Source organism: Notolepis coatsorum (genome assembly GCF_963971535.1).
Source record: "Notolepis coatsorum genome assembly, chromosome: 2".
NCBI classification, from domain to species: domain Eukaryota; kingdom Metazoa; phylum Chordata; class Actinopteri; order Aulopiformes; family Paralepididae; genus Notolepis; species Notolepis coatsorum.
In genome coordinates, this window is record NC_140166.1 from 58,054,036 (window position 1) to 58,067,161 (window position 13,126).

General features: G+C 43.1%; 1 protein-coding gene across 1 annotated transcript in view; it reads left to right on the forward strand.

The window, feature by feature from the left end:
- The first annotated feature begins 7,126 nt into the window (after positions 1 to 7,126).
- Positions 7,127 to 13,126, forward strand: part of spg21 (SPG21 abhydrolase domain containing, maspardin) — a 30,525-nt gene continuing 24,525 nt past the window's right edge. The window contains exons 1-3 of the mRNA XM_084336798.1: positions 7,127 to 7,233; positions 7,964 to 8,028; positions 9,574 to 9,735. Coding sequence (XP_084192924.1) covers positions 7,966 to 8,028; positions 9,574 to 9,735 — 225 coding nt within the window. The 5' untranslated portion in view covers positions 7,127 to 7,233; positions 7,964 to 7,965. The remainder of the gene's footprint in view (positions 7,234 to 7,963; positions 8,029 to 9,573; positions 9,736 to 13,126) is intronic.

Genomic DNA, 13,126 nt, shown 5'->3' on the forward strand with positions numbered 1-13,126 from the left:
AGACCCTGACACTGGTAACGTCAAACCGTCCGACTACTTGCCAGCTGGACCAGCTACCCTCCCCACTCCTCCAGACCATAGCACCAGACATCCTCCCATTCCTAACTGCAACCATCAACTCCTCACTCAACTCGGGGGTGGTCCCCACCTCCCTAAAACAAGCCAGAGTCACGCCGCTCATAAAAAAACCAACCCTGAACCCTACCGTCATAGGCAACTACCGTCCTGTCTCTCTTCTCTCCTTCCTTTCTAAAACACTTGAACGTGCTGTATCCAACCAACTTACTACTTATCTCTTACAGAATGACCTCCTAGACCCTAATCAGTCAGGCTTCAGGACTGGTCACTCCACAGAGACAGCCCTCATTGCGGTCACAGAGGCACTTCACTTAGCAAAAGCGAAAGGCCTCTCCTCTGTCCTGATTCTCCTAGATCTATCTGCAGCCTTCGACACAGTCAACCACCAGATCCTCCTTGCGGCCCTCGCAGGAATGGGAGTGGCTGGCTCTGCGCTGACATGGCTGTCATCATACCTCAATGACCGCTCCTACCAAGTGTCATGGAGAGGGACCCTGTCGGCCACCCGCCCCCTGCGGACGGGTGTCCCCCAGGGCTCGGTTTTAGGACCCCTTCTCTTCTCCCTCTACACTAAATCACTGGGTAACATTATCACGTCTCATGGCTTCTCCTACCATTGTTATGCCGACGATACTCAACTCTTCCTCTCCTTCCCTCCCTCAGATATCCACGTCTCTGTGCGGATCTCGGCCTGTCTGTCCGACATCTCAGCCTGGATGACGTCCAACCACCTCAAACTGAACCTAAGCTAAACAGAATTGCTCCACCTGCCGGCCAAATCCTCCCCCCTAACCGACCTTTCAATCACAGTCGAGAATGCAGCTGTGACTGCGTCCCCGACCGCCAAGAACCTTGGTGTTGTCCTCGACGACCAGTTGAACTTCTCTGCTCACATCGCAGCGACGACCAGAACCTGCCGATTCCTCCTGAGCAACGTCAGAAGGATACGCCCCTTCCTGACAAAAGAAGCCACCCAACTCCTCGTCCAATCAACAGTCATCTCCCGCCTCGACTACTGCAATGCACTGCTCGCTGGCCTCCCGGCCACTGCCACTAAGCCTCTTCAACTCATTCAGAACGCAGCGGCCCGCCTGATCTCAAACCTACCGAAGTCGGCCCATGTCACCCCACTTCTTAGGGACCTGCACTGGCTCCCCATTGCTGCACGAATCCGCTTCAAGGCCCTCGACCTAGCATACCGTGCGGCAAAGGGAACCGCTCCCGCCTACCTCCGGTCAATGGTCTCTAACTACACACCCTCAAGACCCCTACGCTCTGCATCTTCTGGCCGCCTCAGACCTACTCCTATCCAAGCTCCGAGAGGGTCATCAAAGAGAAGTCGCCTATTCTCAGTCCTTGCCCCACAATGGTGGAATGAACTACCCACCCCAGTTAGGACAGCCGAATCACGTCCAATCTTTCGCCGTCGACTAAAGACGCACTTCTTCAACCATTATCTGAATAAAAAAAAAAAAAAAAAAAAATCTAACCCTAACTAACCGTACTGTCATGCACTTGTCCTAATAAACTAACCTACACTGTAGCACTCAACACTTTGATGAACATTGTTGCTCAGCTGATAGAGTTGTGCCCTTCCTGATGGCTTGTCGTACAGAACTTGTAAGTCGCTTTGGATAAAAGCGTCAGCTAAATGACTAAATGTAAATGTAAAATGTAAATGTGTAGTGGTTGTGGTATTTACTGACCTTTGGGAAGTATTTTGACATGTACATGGGTACCTTGGTCGTATAGTGTATCTTGTAGACCAGGCCCATTGCAAGTTGCTGTACTCTGTCGTCTACTCTAAGCCATCCTAGGTTGTCAAAGTGGGCAGGGGTGAGGTGGGTTCTGGGGGTAAGGTCAAGTAGTAGTCTGACCAGTTTGTTTTGTGATGTTTGTAATTTTGTTTTAAGCGCCTTTGAGGTGCTTTGGTACCATGAGGTGCACGCATAGTCGTAGTACCCTTGAATGAGTGCTCCTGCCAGAGTCTTCAGGGTATTCTTGTTTACCAGAGAGGAGATCCGGTACAAGAATCTAGTTTGTTGGTTGACTTTTTTTATTACATTGGATGCCATTTTGTCACAGGAAAGATTTGCCTCTAGGATGGAACCCAGGTAGGTAATTTCGTCTTTCCTTGTGACAATATTGTCACCCACTGCAAACTGAGAAGCCGTCGGTCTTGCTGAATTTGTTATTTGAACCGAAGAGAATGGACTCTGTTTTGCCCATGTGTAATGATAGTTTGTTATCAGCTAGCCATATGCAGATTCTGCCTAGTTCCGAGCTGAGGGTTTTTTCAACCTGCAACTTAATTCTTGTCAGAGACCAGCAGGGCTGAGTCGTCCGCAAACAGGAACAAGTTGCAGTCACAGGCTGACGACATGTCATTTGCATAAACTAGGAAGAGTAGCGGTCCTAGTATGCTTCCTTGTGGAACACCACAGCTCACTGTGAGGGGGGGGGGATAGAGTACCGTTTACCTACCATCTGTTCTCTCCCCTCCAGGTAGGATTGCATCCAGCTCACTGATAAGCTATCAAAACCAATTGCTTTTAGCTTGTCAATCAGAATGGAGTGATTGACAGTGTCGAAGGCCTTTTGTAGGTCCAGCATGACCATGCCGCAGTATTTGCCCGCCGGTTAAGCTTAGGCGACTCTTTCGAAGTTGGTTAAGGTTAGAGTTTGTCTTAGAGCAGGGCGATAGACCACCAGCCCTGATTCCAAACTCTAACCTTAACCAACTTCGAAAGAGTCGCCTAAGCTTAACCAGTGATAAACTAGGCGTTAGGTCGTTTGCAGGCTGTTAGACCCGGAAATGGGCAAAGACACAGCTCGTCACGCGATTGGGCGCACATGTCAGTGGCCAATCAGAGAGCGTCAGTCAGTGGCCAATCAGAGAGCGTCTCCGCAAAATGCGGCTACGGAAAAAAATAACGCAGCAAGGGGCTCTGAGTCCCGCCCACAGGACAGAGAACTGGAATGGATAGAATGGCATTCCCATATACAACACATTATTAAAACATTAATTTGCAAGGGTGGTGGTAAGTGGCCCAGCTAGTAAAAAAAATATATATATTGAAGTATTTTTATTTTTTTATCCACTTTTTCTCCTTATTTTCTATTTTTCTCCCATCCCAATTTCGTGTTTCCAATTCTCCCCTCCCCTGTCTTGAACGTTGCTCGACTATGCCCCCCACAGGTCGGTCGTAGGGAGGATAGAAGCCTTGCATCTCGTGTCCCCTCCGCCTGTTTCTTTTTACCAAACGGTTTGTGCGTTTTGCTAATCTGATTGGCCACGCACGTTTCTGGTCATGTGACATGTGCGCCCAATCGTGTGACGGCAAGTTTTTCGACGGTTAAGCTTAGGCGCTCTTTCGAAGTTGGTTAAGGTTAGAGTTTGTCTTAGAGCATGGCGATAGAACGCCAGCCCTGATTCCAAACTCTAACCTTAACCAACTGCGAAAGAGTCGCCTAAGCTTAACCAGTGATAAACTAGGCGTTAGGTCGTTTACAGGCTGTTCGACTCGGAAATGGGCTAAGACACAGCTCGTCACGCGATTGGGCGCACATGTCACATGACCAGAAACGTGCGTGGCCAATCAGATTCGCAAAACGCACGAACCGTTTGGTAAAAAAATAGACGCGTCCCCTCCGGTACACGAGGAGGCAGCCTGTCACATCTTTTCACCAGACAGCGCGGACTCTCATTGGCGAGGTGTAACGCATGGGAGGCTCACGCTGCCCCCGCCATTTCTTGTCTCTGCTGTGCAGGCGTCCCCCAACCGACCTGTAGGAGTCGCTGTCCACAACGTCCAGATTACCACCCATCGACTTCCACCCTCTGACTCTGCCAATTGAGCCAGTAGGACGGCCGGCCCAAGCCGGAGGCAATGCTGACACCCGGATTCGAGACCGGAGTCTCTTGCATTGGTGACGAGCGCAATCTCCGCTACGCCACCCAGCTGCCCCCGTTTGAAGTATTTTTGTATACACAAACTCACCTATAGTATATGCAATAAGAAAAGAAGAAGGTAAAAAATAGGTTATAGTAAGATAAAAAAAAAGTATATTTATTAGCATCATAGATCACCATCAGCAAACAGCTCAACCAACACAGACCAACACATCAGTAATAAATAAATACAAAAAAAATGCTAAATCAAGATGAGCAGGAAAATATTTAAAAAAATCAATAAAAAATCAATTAGTAAACTGTGGGGGGAGGGGGGGTAGCTGAGTAGGGTTGATTGACCGTTACTGTACTTACTGTAAATGTGATGGATACTCCTCATCATAGTTCATTGGTAGGACATGATCGGCTGGGACGTGTCCTAGGGCAAAAGTGAAAACATAACATTAGAAATACTTTTATTATCCCGAGGGAAATTTGACATATATGACAAAGTATTTCTATTCTATTCTATTAACCCTTTCACTGCCGCACTACAGAAGGTTAACCCTTTACTATCACACTACCGACGGCCGGGTAACCTTCTGTCAAGTCAAGTCAAGAGTCAAGTCAAGAGTTTTATTTGTCACGGCATAAAAGTATACAGTGAAATGCGGGGGGTCCTGCCCGCAAACGACTGTGCAATAATACAATAATAAGAATAGGATGAGAATTGTGGGATAATACAAGTAATAAGAATAAAACATAGGTATATGTATAAAGTTTACAAAAAGCATGGTAAGACATGCTGAGGTCCTGCGATAGTGCAATACACTGTTAGCTACGAATGAGGCACTGGGTCTTATGTACACTACTATACAATGCTATACTATACAATCTACAGTTATACTATGTGTCTTTATGCTAGCTTGCTATATCCATCTGTTTACTATACAAGAACCACTCCCGTAGTGTGATAGTAAAGGGTTAACCTTCTGTAGTGCGGCAGTGAAAGGGTTAACATTCTGTAGTGTGGCAGTGAAAGGGTTAATCTGCTGTCGTGTGGCAGTGAAAGGGTTAACCTGCTGTCGTGTAGCAGTGAAAGGGTTAACCTTCTGTAGTGTGGTAGTGAAAGGGTTAACCTTCTGTAGTGTGGTAGTGAAAGGTTAACCTTCTGTAGTGTGGTAGTGAAAGGTTAACCTTCTGTAGTGTGGTAGTGAAAGTGTTAACCGTCTGTAGTGTGGTAGTGAATAGGTTAACCCTCTGTAGTGTGGTAGTGAAAGGGTTAACCTTCTGTAGTGTGGTAGTGAAAGGTTAACCTTCTGTAGTGTGGTAGTAAAATGGTTAACCTGCTGTCGTGTGGCAGTGAAAGGGTTAACCCTCTGTGTATTGTCGCGGTTTGATTGATTGATTGAAAAGTTTATTAACAGATTGCAGAATGGGTACAGTACAGTACATCTCAATACATACAATTGTTAAGGGGATGCAGACCAGAGAAAGACTTTCGTCTTGTTTCCACCAGGGTCCCCCATTTTCAATTCATCATAACATATATGACATACATGACATACAGATAGACAGTACTGCTACATCTATACATTTATGACATATCAGATTTGCAAATACAGTACTGTTTGTGATACAAAAGTGTCCAGAAAAGGAGTGTATATACATTTGGCGTAGAAACTGTACATTGGAGGAGGTTGGTGGGGTGGGGTTGGGTGGGTTGGGTGAGGGCTGTACATTGGAGGTGGGGGGGGGGGGGGGGGGGGGTTGGGTAGGGGACACACACACATTTTACACTGTACATTGGAATGTTGACAAAGCCTTACTTGGTCATTTACTGTACAACTAGGTTAGGACATTTGTAGGGGCCAGTTTCGAATTGCAGTCTCACGTAGGTGTTTTTTGAGAGTGTTTTTGAAGGTGGGTAGTGATTCACATTCCTTTACAGCTTTAGGCAGGGCGTTCCACATTGATGTGGCATAATTGCGAAACGTGTTTAGTCCCTTGTTTGAGCCGAATCTGGGTTTTACATGATTTGTGGAGCTCCCTCTGGTGTTGTGATCGTGGTATTCACTGACCTTTGGGAAGTATTTTGACATGTACATGGGTACCTTGGTCGCGTAGTGTATCTTGTAGACCAGGCCCATTGCAAGTTGCTGTACTCTGTCGTCTACTCTAAGCCATCCTAGGTTGTCAAAGTGGGCAGGGGTGAGGTGGGTTCTAGGAGTCAGGTCAAGTAGTAGTCTGACTAGCTTGTTTTGAGATGTTTGTAATTTGTTTTTTAGTGCCTTTGAGGTGCTTTGGTACATTTACATTTACATTTACATTTAGTCATTTAGCTGACGCTTTTATCCAAAGCGACTTACAAGTTCTGTGCGACAAGACAGCAAGAAGGGTATAACCATGAGGTGCAAGCATAGTCGTAGTACCCTTGAATGAGTGCTCCTGCTAGAGTCTTCAGGGTATTCTTGTTTACCAGAGAGGAGATCCGGTACAAGAATCGCGTTCGTTGGTTGACTTTTTTTATTACATTGGATGCCATTTTGTCACAGGAAAGATTAGCCTCTAGGATGGAACCCAGGTAGGTAATTTCATCTTTCCTTGTGATAATATTGTCACCCACTGTAACCGAGAAGCCGTCGGTCTTGCTGAGTTTGTTATTTGAACCGAAGAGAATGGACTCTGTTTTGCCCATGTGTAATGATAGTTTGTTGTCGGCGAGCCATATGCAGATTTTGCCTAGTTCCGAGCTGAGGGCTTTTTCAACCTGTAACTTGTTCTTGTCAGAGACCAGCAGGGCTGAGTCGTCCGCAAACAGGAACAAGTTGCAGTCACAAGCTGACGACATGTCATTTGCATAAATGCGGTGAAAGCAAGACTGATGTAAACAAGACGAAAGTCTTTCTCTGGTCTGCATCCCCTTAACAATTGTATGTATTGAACTGTACTGTACCCATTCTGCAATCTGTTAATAAACTTTTCAATCAATCAATCAATCAATCAATCAATCAATCAATCAATCAATCAATTAATCAAAAGGGTTAACCGTTTTGGTAGTGCGGCGGTGAAAGGGTTAAGACGCAGCCCAACGCATGCGCAGTACGTCCACTCTGTGCGGAAGTGCCTGACCGCGACACTGTCACATGACCACAGAGGAGCTACCAGACAGTCTCCACTAGTTACCTACCGACCCGACATGAAGATGCACATTCATGGATAAAACTGCACAGAGGCGGTGAATGACATCGAGAACGACAACGGTAGTATTGTCTTTAATTGATCCTCCTTTGCACAGTAGTAATAAATACCTGTTCGTGTAGTTTGTGAATCTGTTCGACTTTGATGGTGGTGGTCAGCTAACGTTAGCACCGTCACGAGTGGCTGCTGGCCCCACAATTCATAATATTAATAACCAGAGGACTAGCTACTAATAATCAGCTGTCTGTCGACACAGTTACTACCTTTAGCAAACTATTGGAATGTTTTATCGGATTAGGTAGTCCCAATTTATAGGTATGCGTGTCAATATAATTATTATAAGTTTAAGTTTATTTGGATCCCCCCAGAATAGCAGTGCTGTGGCTATTCTTCTTCCTGGGGTCCATAATAATAACAACACATACATTTCAGTTACAGACTTACATTATACACTCATACATTCACATGGCATGATGCATACAAATTAAAAACAAGTCATGCTCCTAATCAATTCATAATACAATACAGTATAGTATTTAGCTTTTTCATACATTATCTATGTTTAAATATCAACCAATTATTCAATCTTCTAATAATATATCTGAATCAGACGCATACATTCCATTTACATATATCCCTATCTCCTCATCAGACACATACTTTTTAATTTACGTGAAATTAATAGTATAAAACTATTGCAGTTTAACAGCAACCCCCACCCCCCCTCCCCAGTAGGATATGTCACTGACTGACAGCTGTCTAAAAAAAAATGCTCTTGTTTCTGTTTCCTAGAAATGGAGGAGATAAGAGTATCTCCTGACTATAACTGGTTCAGAAGCACGGTGCCACTGAAAAGAGTAAGTACATTAACTTTGCTGTTCATTCAGAATGTCTCTCTTTGTGGCGCTAATCACCTCGCCGGTCACCAGTATTGAGTTGGCTTCCAGACCCCAGTCCAACGCTCCTGCATGCTGTCTGCAGATGACGAATCTGACGTTAAACACTTTTGCTGAGCATTGTACCGCTAGCTCAAGTTTAAATTTTCAATTTTCTTTATTAGTTGTCATGGTAAAATACAGAATACTTATCCATGAAATGCTTTTTTCCCCTGTATGAGCCCCTGGGAGTGTGCTAGTGATAAAAAGTATAAAATAGAAAAAGTCAAGTACGTAAACAAAAGGTGTTCAGTCAATATACATTATTTACAATATACAATAGTAAAAAAAATAGTAACAGTGAGGTACAATGCAGAAATGGGATGGGGTACAAACTTAGGGTAAGGTGCAATGAGGTATGAATTGCAGTGCAAATGTCTTTACTAATAAATATAAAGTGTGTTAAAGTGAGTGTTACAGTGAGTGTTTGTTTAAAGAGTGTGTACGTGTGGATGTGTGTGCTGTGAGTGTAGATGATGGTGGTTACATTACATAGTGTCGTTGGCGTTGTCGTTGAGCATCCTGACGGCCCGGGGATAGAAGCTACCTGCCAAAGTGTTAGACGGCAGATTCATCATCTGCAGATTGTGAGATGAGGTTATGAGAAAATACCACAGAGGTCAGGAAACAAATCCTCGTCGTCAAATGCTTCTGTACTTCATTGTTTGCATTTTGTACTTCATTTTGTGAGTGAATTAACAATCCTGTTACAAAAAAAACTAAATCCATATTGGGTAGGGATGTCCGATATTACCGGCCTACCGATATTATCGGCCGGTATTGGCATTAAAATGTGATATCGGAAAATATCGGTATCCGCTTTAAAAAAAAAAATTATTTTATTCTTTTTACATTTCTATAACCTTTATTTAACCAGGCAAGCAAGTAAGAACAAATTCTGATTTTATTTATTGTCAAAAGTATGCATAATGTTATGTTAATTCCACAACAAGACATATGTAATGTTAATTACCTGAAATTATTCAGTTTTTTGGAGGGGGGGGGGGGAAACCCTGCATATATCGGTATCGGTTGATATCGCTATAGGAAATTATGAGTTGGACAATATCGGTATATCGGTAAAAAAGCCAATATCCCTAATATTGGGTTCAAATTGAGCAGTTAAGATGTTTCTGTAATTGGGCCAGAGGGAAGTCTTGTCCTGGACAAAATACATATTTAGGACTAATAGGCTGCTATACAGATAGCATTCAGCATAATTAACTAATTATCCATTTATGTGATACTGTGAATACTGTATATTTCAGTTAGTTAGATAGTTAATTATATTGACTTGTTATATTGTTTACACTGCTTGTTTTTACTACCTGTACCTCCCCCCTCCCCCTTGCTGCTATGACGCCTGCATTTCCCCAAGGGGATCAATAAAGGAATATCTTATCTTAAATATATTTGTTCAAAACTCTTATCTTTATTATTTGTCGTTGGTGATTTTGTCCCCGATAGATAATCGTCGACGATGACGACAGCAAGGTGTGGTCGTTGTACGACGCCGGACCCAAGAGTATCCGGTGTCCCATCATCCTCCTACCTCCGGTCAGCGGCACCGCCGAGGTGTTCTTCCAGCAGGTCCTGGCGCTGACCGGCTGGGGCTACAGAGTCATCTCGGTGAGTCCACGCACCTCAAAGGAACACGGCAATGTTTGGGGAAATTAGCTCACCGTCTTCTCCAGAGAGAGAGAGAGACAAGAAGATGGATACCAGTTTCCTCTCTGTGCGTTCAAAGCCATCTGGCTGCATGTTGTTAGCCTAGCTTAGCACAATGAATGGAAGTGGACAGTGCCGGGTAGCCTTCGGGAGAGGTGTTAGTTGGACAATGCCTAGGCTAACTGGCACTGTCCGCTTCCATTCATTGTGCTGAGCTAGGCTAACATGCAGCCAGATGGCTTTTAAAAAGTCATTACATTACATTTACATTTAGTCATTTAGCTGAACGCTTTTATCCCAAGCGACTGTACGCCAAGTCAGCAGGAAGGGTGTAACTCTTTCAGCTGAGTAACAATGTTCATCAAACAGTGTTGAAACGTGAGCGCTGCAGTGTTGAGTGCAGAGTAGTAGAGACATGTTAGTATAGTAGGTAGTAATATCAACAAGGAAGGAAGATTAATTAGTGGAAGAGTGCATGATAGTAGAAGACGGTAAGAAGGTTAGTATTTTTTAAAATTTTTTTTTAAATGTCTTACATTCACTTTTACTCATTTTAACACTTTCAGTGCCCAGCAGGGGGCGCACATTTAGTGCTTGAATGCCCACCATCCACTTCAATGTTAGCATTAATATCGCCTAATCTATGTTTTAAATTATGGCTATGTGTCTAATCTGCCCGTCGCTTATCAATGACTAATTTTCCAGTCAACGTTGTCCAAGCGGATTGTTTTTTTATCGGTTAATTTCCGTTTTATAGCATTTTGAAAAGCCCTCGTTTTCAAGGGGGAAAAAAAGAATCCGTGATAAACGCCCTGTACTGTAATATTCTAGAACGTTGTCATTTTTCGACCTATTTATGAATCGTTTTCAAATAAACGCTAGATTATCGATAGTATATGTGTACGTATGCACGCTGGTGCCGCGAGCTGAAAATCGATTCTCTTAGTTCCTGATCGCTCGCACAGTCAAACAGCCATATCACATTATAGGGGAACAGCTTATATCTCCGTGAAAACAGGTCTGATTATCCTAAGACTGGTAAAATAGATTCCTTACCTGAGATCAGATGGTATCCAAATGGATTATTCCAATTCCTGATCGCCATTCCAAAAATCGATAATTTTATTGGTCCAACGCATATACTGTAAAACACATATTACACGCTGTGCTGAGGCTCCACAATGACTGGGATTATCTCCGGTTACATGCGTGAGAAGTAAAATGTGGATTTTTTTTCTCATCCATTTTCATTGAGTCCATTCCAAAAGGGTGCATTACCATCTGGGAGACGATAGGGGGCACTTTTTTCACATCTGAGCTCCTGGTGGAGCTGGTTTCCCAACGGTAGACTCGGTTGATGAAATGTGAATTCAGATCGCTAATAAAAAAAAATTCACGAGAATTCTCGTGATGGGCATTCGGGGGTCGGGCTGATAACACGAGATATGTCGTGATGGGCATTAAAAGTGTTAAAGGCATTGAAAAACATTAAATACCATAGTCTTAAATCCTGTTTGGGAAGGTCTTAAATATGTATTTATTGAATGCTATAAGCAGGGTGCACAATTTCCGCCATGCAAAATGCCTGTAAAATGAATCAATCGACTCCACGGCACTGACTGACGGTCTGGTGTAGGGAGCCATACGACGAATACGTTTCTGGGGGGACAATATACGACACTCGGTGGAACAGTCTTGAACAAGAAGGAGGGCTGCAGCGTCTTTGTGGTGTGAATCCTGTGTCTTTTTCAAGGTGCTCTTGGATGAGGGAAGTCAGCTGAATAAAAATAAGGAAGTTCCAGGCACTCTTCTTGTATATATATTTCATTTAGTTAGATAGTTAAATTATATTTACCAAATTGTTTACACTGCTGTGTTGTTTTTTACTACCTGTACCCCCCATGCCCCATGCCCTTCCCCCATGCTCAGTATATTTTTACTGTATTTATTTCTGTATATTTTATTTCATTTTTATTCTATTTTACTCTACTCTTATCCTAGGCAACTTGATTGATTTGTGTTATTATTCTAATTCGTGACCTGTCCTGTCTAAATGTTTAAATGTTGAGCGATTTGCAGTGTCAAATTTCCCACGGGATAATAAAAGTATTTCTATTCTATTCTATTCTATATAAAAAAAAAAAAAGGCTTTAATAAATAGCTTAGTTCATATTAGAACCATTAAAAAAAAACACCATGTTTCGGCCTCTCTATCGGCCCTCTTCAGGTGGAACAGCTTGGGCAAAAGACGAGCAGTAAAAAGTAGGACAAGAGCAAGCTGTTTATTTTAAAGCTAAAGGAAAATACTATAGGTGTTTTTGGACCAGAGGGACTTTTTCATAGCTCGGCAACTGTTGGCGGAAGTTTTAACCCTTTTTGTTGTGTTCGTTCTGCAGGAACTGAGGACCCTTGTAGTTCTGGAATCTCGTTTTTTCTAGGATTCTTTAGTGAGTGTGCTCAGCTGTGTTCGGCTGCACAGGGCTGGAGAGACAGACATGCAGAGTCAACGTCCTACTGTAGTTGAAATAACTGTACAGTCTCATGTTTGTAGGCTAAGTATTGAAAATTAGCTATTGTTGGCTAGTTTAGCGCACTCATCTTGTTATCAATCAGGAAATGCTTAGTTGCAAGTTGATCCATCTAGTGTGTGATCTGTGCCCAGCAGCCACTGTCCATCTCCGCCCTCCGGGAAGCGGGTCGGTTTACGTCACAGCGCTCCTACTGGTGATGTGAATGCTCAGGGGAGCTCCCCAGTGGGTCGTTTTCTTGTCTTAATATTATGATTCCTTTGGTCTGAAAACGCCATGATAATACAGCCGGGATCTGAATGACTTTTACTGTAGCTTAGAAATTGGCATTCTGCCGTGCTCTCAACATGGCCAGCCCAACAACAGAAGCTCTTACAGGTAGCACAATGCACCATTATGAAAAGTAGCTATTTATTTTTTTATACATTTATTTATTAGTCATCAAAGGTACAGTGGAATACAGACACAGTACACATTGAATGGCACATTTTATATTTTATATTCCCACAGACATTGCAAAATTTAATTCAAGGACTTTGTCATTTAAAAAAGGATACGGTTCACTTTTAAGTGCTGTTTTCTATAGCAAAAAAATTTAATAAATAATAAATAAAGAGAAAATAGCCATAGGGATGCTTTGGGGGCTTCTGGTGATTTCCACTCTAGCAAGATCCTTCTGCGTGCTAATAAGGATGCAAAGGAAATTCTATCTATTGTTCTTCTCATAACCCTTATAAAAAGTAGCTCTACATGAAAACCATATTTGTTCATTTCAGACTCTGCCTGTAAGACTATTATAGTGTTTAATATCATTAACACTTTGA